The following is a 13,760-nucleotide window of genomic DNA, read 5'->3' on the forward strand; positions in this document are numbered from 1 at the left end:
AGATCCCCCTTATTTTGAGGCATTTTAATTACCCAGCAGACTGGAAATTAATGAAATTGAACATGATATTAGTTTTACAACGTGCCCAATTTTGCTTTCCATTGAAGTCAATGTGGTGAATTGTAAAATCAGCTCTGGTTTTCCACTGGTGAGGTAGGTTAAAATTTCCGCCTTGGTATATGAAAGTGTGTTCAGTAGTGTTGGTTGCTTGGTCCATATCAATGTGTTTTTGGAGTAAAATGGTGACTCATGACTTTTATAGCAAATCATGGCAGAGATTCAGTATGTGGATGTACCTACTAGAGACCAACTGTGGGGAAGTAAGGCAGGGCAGACTACAGAGGTGTCAGTGGGGAAGCACTTTGAGGGTGGCAATCATAATTCTATTAGTTTCAAAATAGTGATGGAAAAGTTCAAGTTCCAAAATGGGGGAAGGTATTCGGCAAGAACTTTCAAACGTTGATATTCACAGGTAGTGGGTACTCAAAAGTGGGAAGCCTTCAAAAGTGAAATAACAACAGTACAGAGACAGTATATTCCTTTTTAGGGTGAAGGGGAAGGCTGGTAGATGTAGTGAATGCTGGATGACCAGAGAAATTGAGGTTTTGATCAAGAAAAAGAAGGAAGCAGATGCCAGGTGTAGACAGCAGGGATCAAAGGAATCTCAAGAAGAATATTAAGGCAGTAGAAGTATACTTGAGAGAAATGAAGAGGGCAAAAAGGGGATGTGAGATAACTTTGGCAACTAGAGCGAAGGAGAATCCAAAGGGATTCTACAAATAAATTAATGATAAAAGGGTAATTAGGGAGAGAATAGGGCCCCTTAAAGATCCACAAGGCCATCTGTGTGTGGAACCACAAGAGATGGGGGAGATACAAACTGAGTATTTTGCATCAGTATTTACTGTGGAGAAAGATTAAGAAGCTAGAGAACTTGCAGAAATAAATAGTAGCATTTTGAAAATGTCCATATTACAGAGGAGGAGGTGCTTAATGTCTTAAAATGTATAAAAGTGGATAAATCTCTGGGACCTGATCAAATGTACCCTAGAACTTTGAGGGAAGCTAGGGAAATGATTGCTGAACCCCATGCTGAGGTATTTGTATCATTGATAGCTGCAGGTAAGGTGCCAGAGGATTGGAGGTTAGCTATCATGGTGCCACTATTTTAAAAAGGTAGTAAGGAAAAGCCAGGGAACTATAAACCAGTGAGTCTGATATCAGTGGTAGGCAAGTTGTTGGAGGGGATCCTGAAGGACAGGATTTACATGTATTTGGAAAGGCAAGGACTGTTTAGGGGTAGTCAACATAGCTTTGTGGTAGGAAATGGTATCTCACTAACTTAATAGAGTTTTTTTTGAAGAAGTAACAAAGAGGATTGTTGAAGGTAGAGTGGTGGATGTGATCTTTATGAACTTTAGTAAGGCGTTCAACAAGGTTCCGCTTGGTAGACTGGTTAACAAGGTTAGATCACATGGAATATGGGGAGAACTAGCCATTTGGATACAGAACTGGCTCGAAGGTAGAGGCAGAGGGTGATGGTGAAGGGTTGTTTTTCACAATGGAGGCCTGTGACCAGTGGTGTGCCACCAGGATCGGTGCTGGGTCCACTGCTTTTTGTCATTTATCTAAATGATTTGGACATATAAATGGGCTGAGGAGTGGCAGATGGAGTTGAATTTCAATAAATGTGAGCTGCTGCATTTTGGAAGGGGAAATCAGAGTAGGACTTAATGGTAAGGTCCTGGGAAGTGTTGCCGAACAAAGAGACCGTGGAGTGCAGGTTCATAATTCCTTAACAGCATAATCACAGGTAGACAGGAAAGAGAAGGCATTTGATTTGCTTGCCTTTATTGGTCAGTGCATTGAGTATAGGAGTTGAGAGGTCATATTGTGGCTGTACAGGACATTGATTAGGCCACTTTTAGAATACAGTGTTCAGTTCTGATTTCTCTGCTATAGGAAGGATGTTGTAAAACTTGAAAGGGTTCAGAAAAGATTTATAAGGATGTTGCCAGGGTTGGAGGATTTGAACAAAGGGAGAGATTGAATCAGCTGGGGCTACTTTCTCTGGAGCATCAGAGGCTGAGGGGTGACTTGATAGAGGTTTATATAATCATGAGGGGCATGGAGAGCCAAGTTCTTTTTCTCAGGGTAGTAGAGTCCAAACTTAGAGGGCATAGGTTTAAGATGAGAGGGCAAAGATTTAAAAGTGCAACCTAAAGGACAATCTTTTCGTGCAGAAGCTGGTGTGTGTATGGAATGAGCTGCCAGAGAAAGTGGTGGAGGCTGGTACAATTCCAACATTTAAAAGGCATCTGGATGAGTACATGAATACGAAGGGTTTAGAGGGATATGGGCCAAATGCGGGCATATGGGAGACTGGATTAACTTAGAATATGTGGTCAGCATGGATGGCTTGGATCAAAGGATCCATTTCCATGCTGTACAATTGTATGACTCTATGAGATCATCTCAGTGGCGGGTGGGGGGTGGGGGTTGTTGCTGGCATTAGTGCATATGTAGCTAACATTCACCTAAAATATGCAGAACTAACAGATATTTGCTGATTGAGGTTGGTGGTATGCCTCCAGTGGATGCCCTCTTTTAGCTTCCCACAATTGAACACGAGTTCAGCAGCAGGAAGGATCTCTGGCCAGTGCTATTTAAAGTGTTCATCAACTGTTTTGAAGTTAGCGCGTGGTCTATTTCTTTTGCTGATTGCTTGGATTTTGCACATTTCACAGAAAGCATTTGGGACTTTCTGTACTTTTAAGCTGCAAGTGTCTGAAAGGAGTGGTACAGCTGATGCTGAAGAATCTTTTATGAATTTCCTGAGTTCTGAATAAATCAGGACTTCCAAGTATGGATGCACTAATTGACATAACTCTTGAAAACATCAAGACGAGGAGAATGAGCAGAGGCCATGCAAGGCAGGACAGGCTGTCCAAAGAGAATAAGAGCAAGGAAAACAAATAGCTCTCAGCAGGGCTAAGACCACTCACAGCCAGCTTTCATCCTTATAAAGGGGAAGGACACTGTTGAGCAAGTGCTAAAAGTGTTGCTGGAAATTAATCTGACCTGGGAATTAATAAGGAATGACACAATGTGGGAGAGACCGAGCAGGGGACTCTGCAGAAGGTCTTGAGAGTAGTTTGCTGGAGTGTTTTGACCTCCAGGGAGCCCTTTTACTCGCTGGCATGTAGAAGCTCTAGTCCGAGCTTCAGCTTGAAGCTGGGTGGGTGCCTACCACTGGCTGCACAGAGAAATCATTATAACAAGCAGCACAAATTTTGAATGCTGTCTGCAGTTCAATCAACTTGCACAGCATTGTTAATCCATGCCCATTTTCAAGGACCATTCAATTTAACTCCCGACCTATATTTTAAATGCGCAAGCGAAAGAATGTTTTTCAACAAAACTGTTGTCGGCCCGCAAAATATGACACTGTCACATGAAAAATAGATGTTTTTGTCAAAAGCTGTACCTCAGAAGAAATGGTTTTCAGTAGTTGAAAAATCAATAATTCGTGGGGACAGATTTAGTGATTTGTGAATGTACCAAAGGGACACAAGGAAAAGCCTTTAGTTTTGGGATACAACACTATATTTGGTGATGAAACGGATTCAGTTGTAGCTCTCTAAAGTAAATTAAGTCAATATTTGGGGGAGATTTTAAAAAATTACAAAAAGAATGGGCTATGAGATTAATTGGATTGTACTTTGAAAAAGGCCACAGAGCCCAAGGGGCCAAATGGTCTCCTGCACTGTACTATTCAATGATTTTATGAAAGTGACATTTAACAGTAAATGACATAGGATGTAGTCAGAGATACCCATCTTTGTACTTGTAAGACAAGGAAACATGGAAATTACCCATTATACTTTATTTCAAAACTGATATCTTTCTCAGTTTGCAGTTTGTGGTTTCCTGAGCCATACATGAAAGGAAGAATATGGAAACGCCTGAAGTGGACTTTCTGAGAGATCAAGGTAATTTTTACACTATCATGGGGTACAGTTTACAACAGTTATGTAAAATTCATTTCAGCGAAGTAGGCCCTATGATACCTGAATACATAGTGGTGTATTGCAAAGATGTAATCCATCCACTGTTATTATTTTACTTTATAATGAATCCATATTTCAAGGGTTATATAATGTAATGTGATCAGTTTTGTAATGTGCAACAGCTCTGAAATACATTTCTTTGGTATTTTACTTCTTATCATGAACCTTTTTACTGCGATCTTAAGAAATATCCTGTAGCTGAGGTCTCTGAGGAACTTAAGGGTGTGCAAGAGCTAACTAGAAAAGTTGAGAGTCAGACATAGCTGTTCAATAGGAAGTGGTACTCTTATTTCTGTATGAGCACTACGTTGTTGGTTAATGCACTGCCTTGTCTATTTAGTGCTCAAATAAAATTAGTTCTGCACCCAGAGTGCAACAAACTGTAAATCTAAAACACCTTTACAGAAGCACCTTGTTTAATTTCAGTGACAAGGTTCTTTTCTTTCAAATTTATATCAATAAATCCTTCTACTTTGTTTGACACCTTAGTTGGCAAATGTACTAAACCAGTGAGCCAAAAGTCTAAGGGAGCCCTTTTACATACTGATCTAGCTGATTCAAGCAGGATCTCAGTTTGTGACCCAACGATGAAAGTTACAATGGATGTCTGTTGGAAGTGTTTGCATTTAGTACTGAATAACTACTGGACCTGGCTCAACTTGTGTTTCCCACAAGTAAATCATTCCATCTTTTTGAACTTTGTTAAAGTCAGGTGCCAGAGATAAAAGTAGAACTAACTGTTTTCCTGGTGCATCTGAGGCTGAGGAGTGACCTTATAAAGATTTATAAAATCATGAGGGGCATTGATAGGGTAGATAGACAAGGTCTTTTCCCCAGGGGTGAGGGAGTCCAGAACTAGACGTCATAGGTTTAGGGTGAGAGGGAAACAATTTAAAAGGGACCCAAGGGGCAACTTTTTCACGCAGAGGGTGTTGCTTGTATGGAATGAACTGCTAGAGGAAGCGGTGGAGGCTGGTACAATTACCGCATTTAAAAGACATCTGAATGGGTATATGAATAGGAAAGGTTCAGCGGAATATGGGCCAAGTGCTGGCAAATAGGACTAGATTAGTTTAGGATACCTGGTCGACATGGACGAGTTGGACCGAATGGTCTGTTTCAATACTGTAAATCTGTATGACTCCACGACTCTATAACTGTTCCAAAGTCGAACATATATGATGAGTTGCAAAAGAGTAAGAGGAAAATCTTTTACCCAGAAAGTTTGTATACAATAACCTCATTAATATCTTGTGTTATCCTTCAATAATAAATTAAACTCCAGATAGGTACTACTGAGCTAAATTCTTCACTGTTTGAAGGGGAAATATCCTGGTTAGTTATAGTACTAGCTAAATTGTAAAAAAAAATGTTGGTGGGTAGATACTTTCAGATTGGTTCTTACTCTTTGGCAAGTCAGCTCTGATTAACTTAATAGGTCTTCGGAAGCAAGGCTATAGATCTGTTAGTAGGGTCTAATAAAAGGATGTTTTCTATCTGTACTGGAACAAAAAGAAAATTGAAACATGAGATGAAATGTTGACTTCTATGATGTCCAATTCTGTGTTCTTTAGTTCAGCGATTAAATGCCGTGCTCAGTCAATATCAAGCAGAACAGCTGCCCAGATCTTCTGTTGGTCAGGTACAGTCATTTCCAAAATTGTGTTTTCTAGTTTTTGTAGCTATGTATAATCTTTGAGGATGTTTATGTTTTAAAACATGCTGCTGCAGAATTTCTGAACCGAACTTGGAATTGAATTCTTTAAGCATTACGCAAATTCAAAATTGTCCCTGCTTTTGTATCCTGTAATTAGCAAAATGTCAAATATTTGGTAGTAGATCTCTACTCCATGTATGGGTTTGGGAGGTGGGGAAGAAGGATAATAAGAGATCAGGGGAGTAGGTGAGAGATTGTAGGGACATTGAGTGCTCCAAGACATCTCTTCAGTATATGTAGCATACTGTTATCTCTGCAAGGTGCCAATTTCATCATATTTCCTCCTACCTACCCCCACCCAAATAAAAAGCATGACACCAATGAATTAACCTGGTTAACCACAGAACTTCTTGAGGTAAAATATGAGGAAATTGAATGCTTGTGATCCTTTCACTGGCAACTAGTTTTTTTTTAACTTCCTTGCTTAAACTTGAGTTAGCAGTCTTAAGTGAACAAATATCTTGTGACATTAAATGCTAAGGTGTTGCGAGACTAGGCATGATTATATCAGTTTTGCCTGTAACCCATTATTTGACATTGAAAAGGGTATTGAAATTCACAGGCATCCTAAATGCAAAGCATCTTACAAAGTGTCAAGCATACCTGCCCACACAGCATAGAAGATTAATGATATTCTGCATTTTTTTTTACACTATAAAGTACTGTGATGGTAATGGATCAAAAGATAAGATTGATTTTAAGTATTTACTTTTCCAATGAAACATGCAATCCTACTAGAAAAAAAATTAAATCATTTTCTAAACTATTTGAAATTGAAGTAAGTGTCAACAGATATCAACTGGTATCATCTGGAATGAACCCTGATTACACAATTATGTTCGAGCAATAAATATTTGAACATAATCGCAGTTTGTTAAATTTTTGAAAGTGGATCATGAGTATTTGAAAGTGATCATAGCTTTTTAAATTGGTAAGTCTCACAGTGGTCTCAAGCAAAAAAGGAGAGCAGAGTGGGCTAAAAAAGGAGACGAGATCAGGGAGAAGGCAAAAGAGGAGACTGGGGAGGGAAGTGAGGTGAACGAAGTGGCAGGGCAGGAGGGAGGAAAACAGTGCAGTGGGGAGTAGAATCTGAAGCAGGGGGAAGAGCGCAGAGAATGGGACGCAAGAGGAGTAGAGTGGGAGGGGAGGGAAAAGAAAGACAGAAGCGAGAGGGTCTGGTTATGGAGCGGGCCATTTGGAGAATCGAGGAGGAACAGTGGGGGGCGGGGAGTTGGCTGGAGAATGGATGACTGAGCAAAGTGAGAGGGAGAGTGCAGTTGGAGCGAATGAGGAGGAGGGGGAGATGGGAGGAGAGGAGAAGAGAGCATGTGGGAGAAGGGAAGGGAGCAGTGAGGACTTAATAATAAAATACCGTACAAAAAGTTTTATAATAAAATAAAAATACCGTATGATAATTAGTTTTTATAGTTATGGCAAACCACATAACTAATACTATTAACACCGCATTGATCGCTGTCGTGATTTGTCTATTCTAAATAATTATGCTTGCAGGCAGGATTTTGAAAAATTTTGATGAGTTTCTCCTCTTAATTGCTTCTGTGCTGAATGCAGCCTGTTTCTTTTCAGTTGATTTCAGTGATTTCAGTCAAATACTGAAGGAAAGCGAGCTTGCTCCTCAGATGCTGCCTGACCTGCTGTGCTTTTCCAGCACCACTCTAATCTAGACTCTGGTTTCCAGTATCTGCAGCCCTCACTTTTGCCTAAAAGATGTAATAGCAGAACATTTTGAAAGCATTCATGAGACAAAGCCAGCATGGGTTTATGAATAATAAATCATGCTTAACAAATCTACTGTAGAACAAATAAATGAGAACAGTGGATAAGAGATTAGTGGGCAATGTTAAAGCACATGGGATAGGATGTACCTAAATTGTCATGGATTGAGAATTGGTTGACAGATTTAAAGTGTAGGAATAAATGGAGCTTCTTCAGAGTGGCAGGTAGTAACTAATGGTGTACCATAAGGTTCCATGCTTGGACGTGCTATACACAATGCATATAAAGGACCTGGATGAGGAAACCAAACATTTTCAGGTTTGATGGCAACACAATACTGGGCAGGATTGTAAGTTGTGAGGATAATGCAACAAAGCTTCAAGGTGACTTAGACAAATTGAGTAGGTATTCAAGTACATAACAGATGCCATACAATATAGCAACATGTGAAATCATATACTGGTGCAAATAGCAGTAAGGAAGAGTAATATTTAAGTCGTGATATATTGGTTCTACAAAGGAATCTGAGTGTCCTTATACACTAGTCAATGAAAGTAGACAGGCAGGTTCCGCAAGCTATTGGAAAGGTAAATGATGTAATTGATCTTCATTGTAAGAGGATTTGAGTTCAGAGGTAGGGATGCTTACTGCGATATACAGGGCCTTGGTGAGACAACACTGGAGTATTGCATGCAGTGATTTCCCTATCTAAGAAAGGAAATACTTGCCAGAGAGAGAGCGCAGCGGAGTTTCACTCAGCTCTAGAGATGGCAGGACTGTCTTGTAATGAGCAATTGGTTTGACTGGATCTGTATTCACTAGTTTAAAAGGAAGAGAGTGTAAATGATTGAAACATATAAAATGCTAACTGGGCTGGATAGAGTAGATGCAGGGGGGATGTTTTGCCCGGTTGGGGAGTTCTAGAACCAGGGGACACAGTCTCAGCATATGGTGTAGACTATTTAGGACTGAGATAAGAAATAGTTTCTTCATACACTTTACCACAAAAGGCTGAAATGGCCAAATCACTGAAAATATTCAAGCAATGGATGCATTTATAGTTTTCAAATGCATCAAGGGTATGGGTAGAAAGCAGAAATATGGCATTCACATAGAGGATCAGCCATGCTCCTGTTGAATGGCTGATTCAAACTCTTTGTTTCTATGTTTCTTTGTTTTTGCATCCTCATTTGTAGATTGTAGTTCAAATACATGGCCTGACAGCATGTACACATCACATCATCTGAAGATTTGGGGCCACATGAGGGTTCATGTTCAATTTTACTTTTCAAATTACATCAACAAGAGTTTTCTGTTCAACCTCCAGAATTCCCATTCCTTTTGGGAGTAAAACCAACAATTTACTGACCAATGCAAAAGTCCAGTTACACAGGCTGAGTTCGGGTGAAATAATGACAATGGAAATAAGCACATCGTGTTTGAAATCCATGGCTAGAAGTTGTAGAGCCCGAATGGGGAAGGCTCAATGAGAAATGTGTTTTGATAAATCCGTTCCATAATTGCAGTGTTTTTTCTCTTGATTCAGGCTCGACATTTAGGTGAACATGATCCTCCAGCACCTTGGCTCATAGACAAGTGGTAAAATTCCTCTTCGTGTATTATGATAGTACTACGCAATTTATATTTCACATTAGGAAAACAAAATATTTGGGAGCATTGTTAGAATTAGAATTAGGTTATTATTGTCATGTGTACTCATGCAGGCATACGTGAGTACAGTGAAAAGTGTACAAAGTTGACATTCCCAGCTCCACCTTAGGTACAGAGGTATCTAGGTACAAAGTAATAAAAACAACTAAGTTGAAAGTTCAACATTGTGTGCCCTTGAATCAGGCTTCTAGTTTTACACTTGTCTTCTAGTGAAAAGTTAGGAAATCACCATGCCAGGTACTATTTCAAAATTGCTAAATGGCAAGTATTCCAGTATTCTGTGTTTTCTACTCAATCAGTACACCAGCCAAAAAAAAATCGTTCAGACTGTATTTCTTTCATGAGTCTTCTAATCTTTGAACTTAAGTAAGAAATGTGATGCTTCCCACAAAGTACCAGTTAAGGAATGCTATATGATGCAAAGGAAATCTATAATGAAGGAGTACAAAACTCTCAAAGGAAGGAGGAAAATTGTGTTAAAGATTTGATAGTAGCTGACAATTTGGCGCTCTCCCCATTTAAACTATGTTCAGTAACCAGACTGTTATTAAATCCTCAATGTATTTCACAGACATTACATTTACTACTGACAGATGCCATTTGGCATATTGTGTTCACGCAAGCCCATGTCCTTTGCTACTAGGCATGTATTCCTGCAAGTTAAAGGTCTGCAAGTAAATGTACAAGTGCTTATGGCAAGAGTTTCTGCCTCTACAACTCTTTTTTTCAGGAATGAGTTCCAAATTCCAGCCATCCTCAAATAAAAACAAGATTTCTCATCTTCCCTTTACTCCATTTACTTTAAATCTAAGCCCCCTCATTTTTAACCTCTTTACTGAAGTAAATATTTTGTCCCAATTCAGTCTATCTATGTCTCTCATAATTTAATACACCTTAATTAGTCATTCCTTAGCCTCCTCTGTTCAACGGAAAACAACAACAGATAACAAAAACAGAATTTTTTGTAAAAATTCAGCAGCTTTGGCAGCCATCTATGGAGAGAAAACAGAGTTAACGTTTCAGGGTGTCTGTTCTTCAATTTTGCTGCTAGACCTGCTGAGTCTTTCCAGCAATTTGGGTTTTTGTTTCTTATTAACAGCATTTGCAGTTCCTTTTATTTAACCACCTATACAATCTTTCCTTATAGCTAATATTTTCTAGTCCTAACAACATCCTCATAATTCTCATTTGCACTTCTCCAGTACATTTTTCCTTTGGTCTGATGACCAGAATTATACACCAAACTCGAGCTGTGGCCTGACAAATGGTGAATACAATTTCAGCGTAACCACAGTCCCGTTGTATTCAGTACCGTAGTTGCTTTAATCACCTTATCTATCTGCCCTGCTACCTCTAACGATTCAGTTATGTATAATTCAAGGTCCCTCTGTTCTCTCACATGGCTCCACATTTTCCTATTTACCTCCTACTTCTTTGTATTGAATTCCATTTTCTAGGCTTTAGCCCAAATGACCACATTAGATTAGATTAGATTAGACTTACAGTGTGGAAACAGGCCCTTCGGCCCAACAAGTCCACACCGACCCGCCGAAGCGAAACCCACCCATACCCCTACATTACCCCTTACCTAACACTATGGGCAATTTAGCATAGCCAATTCACCTGACCCGCACATCTTTGGACTGTGGGAGGAAACCGGAGCACCCGGAGGAAACCCACGCAGACACGGGGAGAACGTGCAAACTCCACACAGTCAGTCGCCTGAGTCGGGAATTGAACCCGGGTCTTCAGGCGCTGTGAGGCAGCAGTGCTAACCACTGTGCCACCGTGCCGCCCATCTATATCTTCGTGAGTCTTTGCTGCCATCCACCTGACAAATCTTCGTGCCATGTACAAATTTCTTTATCTTGCCCTCTATATTAGAGCCTAAATCATTTAATATAAACTGCAAAAAGCAAGGAATCGAGTGCTGCACTCTGCAGAACCCCATCGATAATAAACTGCTAGTTGCAAATTACTCGAAACCATTAGTCCTTCTTTTCTGCCATGAAGTTAATTTTAGATCCAATTTGTCAACAAGGGCTTTTGCTTTTTTGCCCAGTCAGGCATTTGGGGCTTTGTCAAAAGCATTCCTAAAAATCACGTAAACCACATTCACCACATTAATGATAACTGACTTTCCAACAAAATGTGAACTCGTGCAAGTTTTATTGATGCTTAATGTTTGTACTTTCCATTTTTTCCTTTGGCAGCCTCATGGCACCTCTTATAGCAGAATATGACAAGCAGATAAAGAAAATGAGTGAACAGTTGGATTGTCACCATGTAAGAATATTTGAGACTGTTATTTTTTAAAAGTTGGGTGATTTATTTTGGAAAAAAAAATTACAGCTACAATCTAGCAAAATTTTTTTTAATTCAATAACAGATCCACATGAATGAAATGAAGTTAAAGCTTGAGAATGTTGTACGAGAAAATGAAAGGTAAGGTTACCCAACTTTTAAGGTTAGAATTATTTTAATGTCTATTAACTAAGGCCAGGTGCTGATTGTTTGATTGGATTGGTGGAAGTGCTGTGAAATTAGTTGTCTATTTTTCTTGAAATTAAGTATTACTCGATTTTCTAACTGGAATACACATGATTGACTGACTGTACTGCAGGTTGCATTCAGAGTTACAGGAGACCATTGAAAAACGGCTGGAGTCCCTGCCTTCTGATGTAGATATTGTTGACGTTGACTTTATGGAAGATGAAGTGGTGAGAAACCTAAAGGAACAATTACGTCTAGCCAATAGGGTAGGTAATGATGAGCAAAATGATTTTGGACTAATGCTTGAAACTGTAATTTAGCATCTAACCTGATTTGTTTTAACTTTTAGAAATTGCACTGGTCAGTAGAATCAGCATGTGGAATGTCTGCAAGGTTTAGTCACCCAGATGAATTTTTATTTTGTTCATGGAACGTGGCCATCACTGACTAAACCTGCATTTATTGCCCATCCCTAATTGCCGTAGAGAAGGTGGTGGTGGACTACCTTATTAAAGTGCTGCAGTTCTTGGGTATGTGGAGCCCATATTGCTATTAAGAAGGGAGCTCAGGGATTTCAACCCATTAGCTTGATTCCATCGGTTTAAGTGTGCTAAGCCAAATATTACTGAACCATTATGTTTTCTTTTGTAATAGTCTGACAGTTTTCAAAGTTATTTCTGTGTACATTCGCAGTTTGAAAAGATTATTGAATGCTAGAGAGAATGTTAGAGAGAAGAAGGTTGAGAGGTGACTTAATAGGCATACACAAGATAATCAGAGAGTTGGATAGGGTGGACAGGAAGAGCCTTTTTCCAAGTATGGGGACAGCAAACACGAGGGGATATAACTTTAAAGTGAGGGAAGATAGTTTCTTTACTCAGAGAGTAGTAAGGGTATGGAATGCTTTGCCTGCACCGGTAGTAGATTCGCCAAGTTTAAGTGCATTTAAGTCATCATTAGACAGGCATATGGACATACATGGAATAGTGTAGGTGGGATTAGCTTCAGATTAGTATGACAGGGCGGGGCAACATCGAGGGCCGACGGGCCTGTACTCCCTGTAATGTTCTATGTTCTACTTCATAACTGACCATGTGTGATTCAAACTCTCAACCTTTGGGTTACTGGTCCACTACCATAGCCACAAAACTAATCTAACACATTATAATTGCACATTTAGCCAGTAGGATGCCCATTCACTCATTTATTGATATATGCTTTGAACATATTTCCAAATGAAAAAGACTGTCACATCCATTAGAATTTTTTTGTAAGTGCTAAACTAACATGTTTGGTTGGGCATCTAACTAATTTATACAATAACTATAGTGTTATCTGCATTCAATAAGATAGAAAGCCAACTATGAATTGAGCTAGCAGTTCTTATTCTGCATGTTTTTTCACTACCAATCGCAAGCAAACTGTGATCAAGATTAAAGTTTGTAATTGTAATGGTATTGTAATGGAGATGCTTCATTTTTAATATTTCTTGAAGGACTTACATTTTGAGGGATTGTACAAAAATTAATTTATTTTCCAGTTTTGTTGAAATATCTCGAGGGTTTTTTTTTCAAAAAGAAGTCATTGGTGGACATTGGAGATTTTCTGAATGAGGCCTCCTAGAAATCAAGGCCAAAACACACTATGATTTCATGAAGGACTTGGATGTAGCATTTGAGGGTAAAGTGCTCAAAGGATAAAGGAAAAATGCAGGAACAGGCTGTTGAGTTGGATGATCAGCCATGAACATAATGAATGGCAGGGTGGACTCGAAGGACCAAACGGTCTACTCCGGCTTCTAATTTCTATGTTGCTAAATCACATGACTGGTAAATGTTTGCTTTGCTGCAGTGTGCCTTACAGGGGGCTCTTGAAGTGTAGTGATAGAGTCCCTACCTCTGAGCCAGAAGGCCTGGGTTCAAGCACCATCTGCTCCACAGGTGGGTAATAACATTTCTGAACAGGTTGATTGGAAAATATCCAGAGTCCTGCTGGGATTGTTTGAACAGTGACTGGATGAGGCGGCACTGATTCCTCCCACAGTCCAAAGATATGCAGCTGAGGTGAATTGG

General features: G+C 39.5%; 1 protein-coding gene across 1 annotated transcript in view; it reads left to right on the plus strand.

Moving 5' to 3' along the window:
- Window positions 1-13,760, plus strand: part of sclt1 (sodium channel and clathrin linker 1) — a 116,265-nt gene that overhangs the window by 9,919 nt on the left and 92,586 nt on the right. The window contains exons 2-7 of the mRNA XM_060851470.1: window positions 3,913-3,992; window positions 5,645-5,712; window positions 9,071-9,123; window positions 11,409-11,481; window positions 11,585-11,640; window positions 11,819-11,954. Coding sequence (XP_060707453.1) covers window positions 3,956-3,992; window positions 5,645-5,712; window positions 9,071-9,123; window positions 11,409-11,481; window positions 11,585-11,640; window positions 11,819-11,954 — 423 coding nt within the window. The 5' untranslated portion in view covers window positions 3,913-3,955. The remainder of the gene's footprint in view (window positions 1-3,912; window positions 3,993-5,644; window positions 5,713-9,070; window positions 9,124-11,408; window positions 11,482-11,584; window positions 11,641-11,818; window positions 11,955-13,760) is intronic.

The sequence above is a fragment of the Hemiscyllium ocellatum genome, chromosome 36 (genome assembly GCF_020745735.1).
Source record: "Hemiscyllium ocellatum isolate sHemOce1 chromosome 36, sHemOce1.pat.X.cur, whole genome shotgun sequence".
NCBI lineage: Eukaryota > Metazoa > Chordata > Chondrichthyes > Orectolobiformes > Hemiscylliidae > Hemiscyllium > Hemiscyllium ocellatum.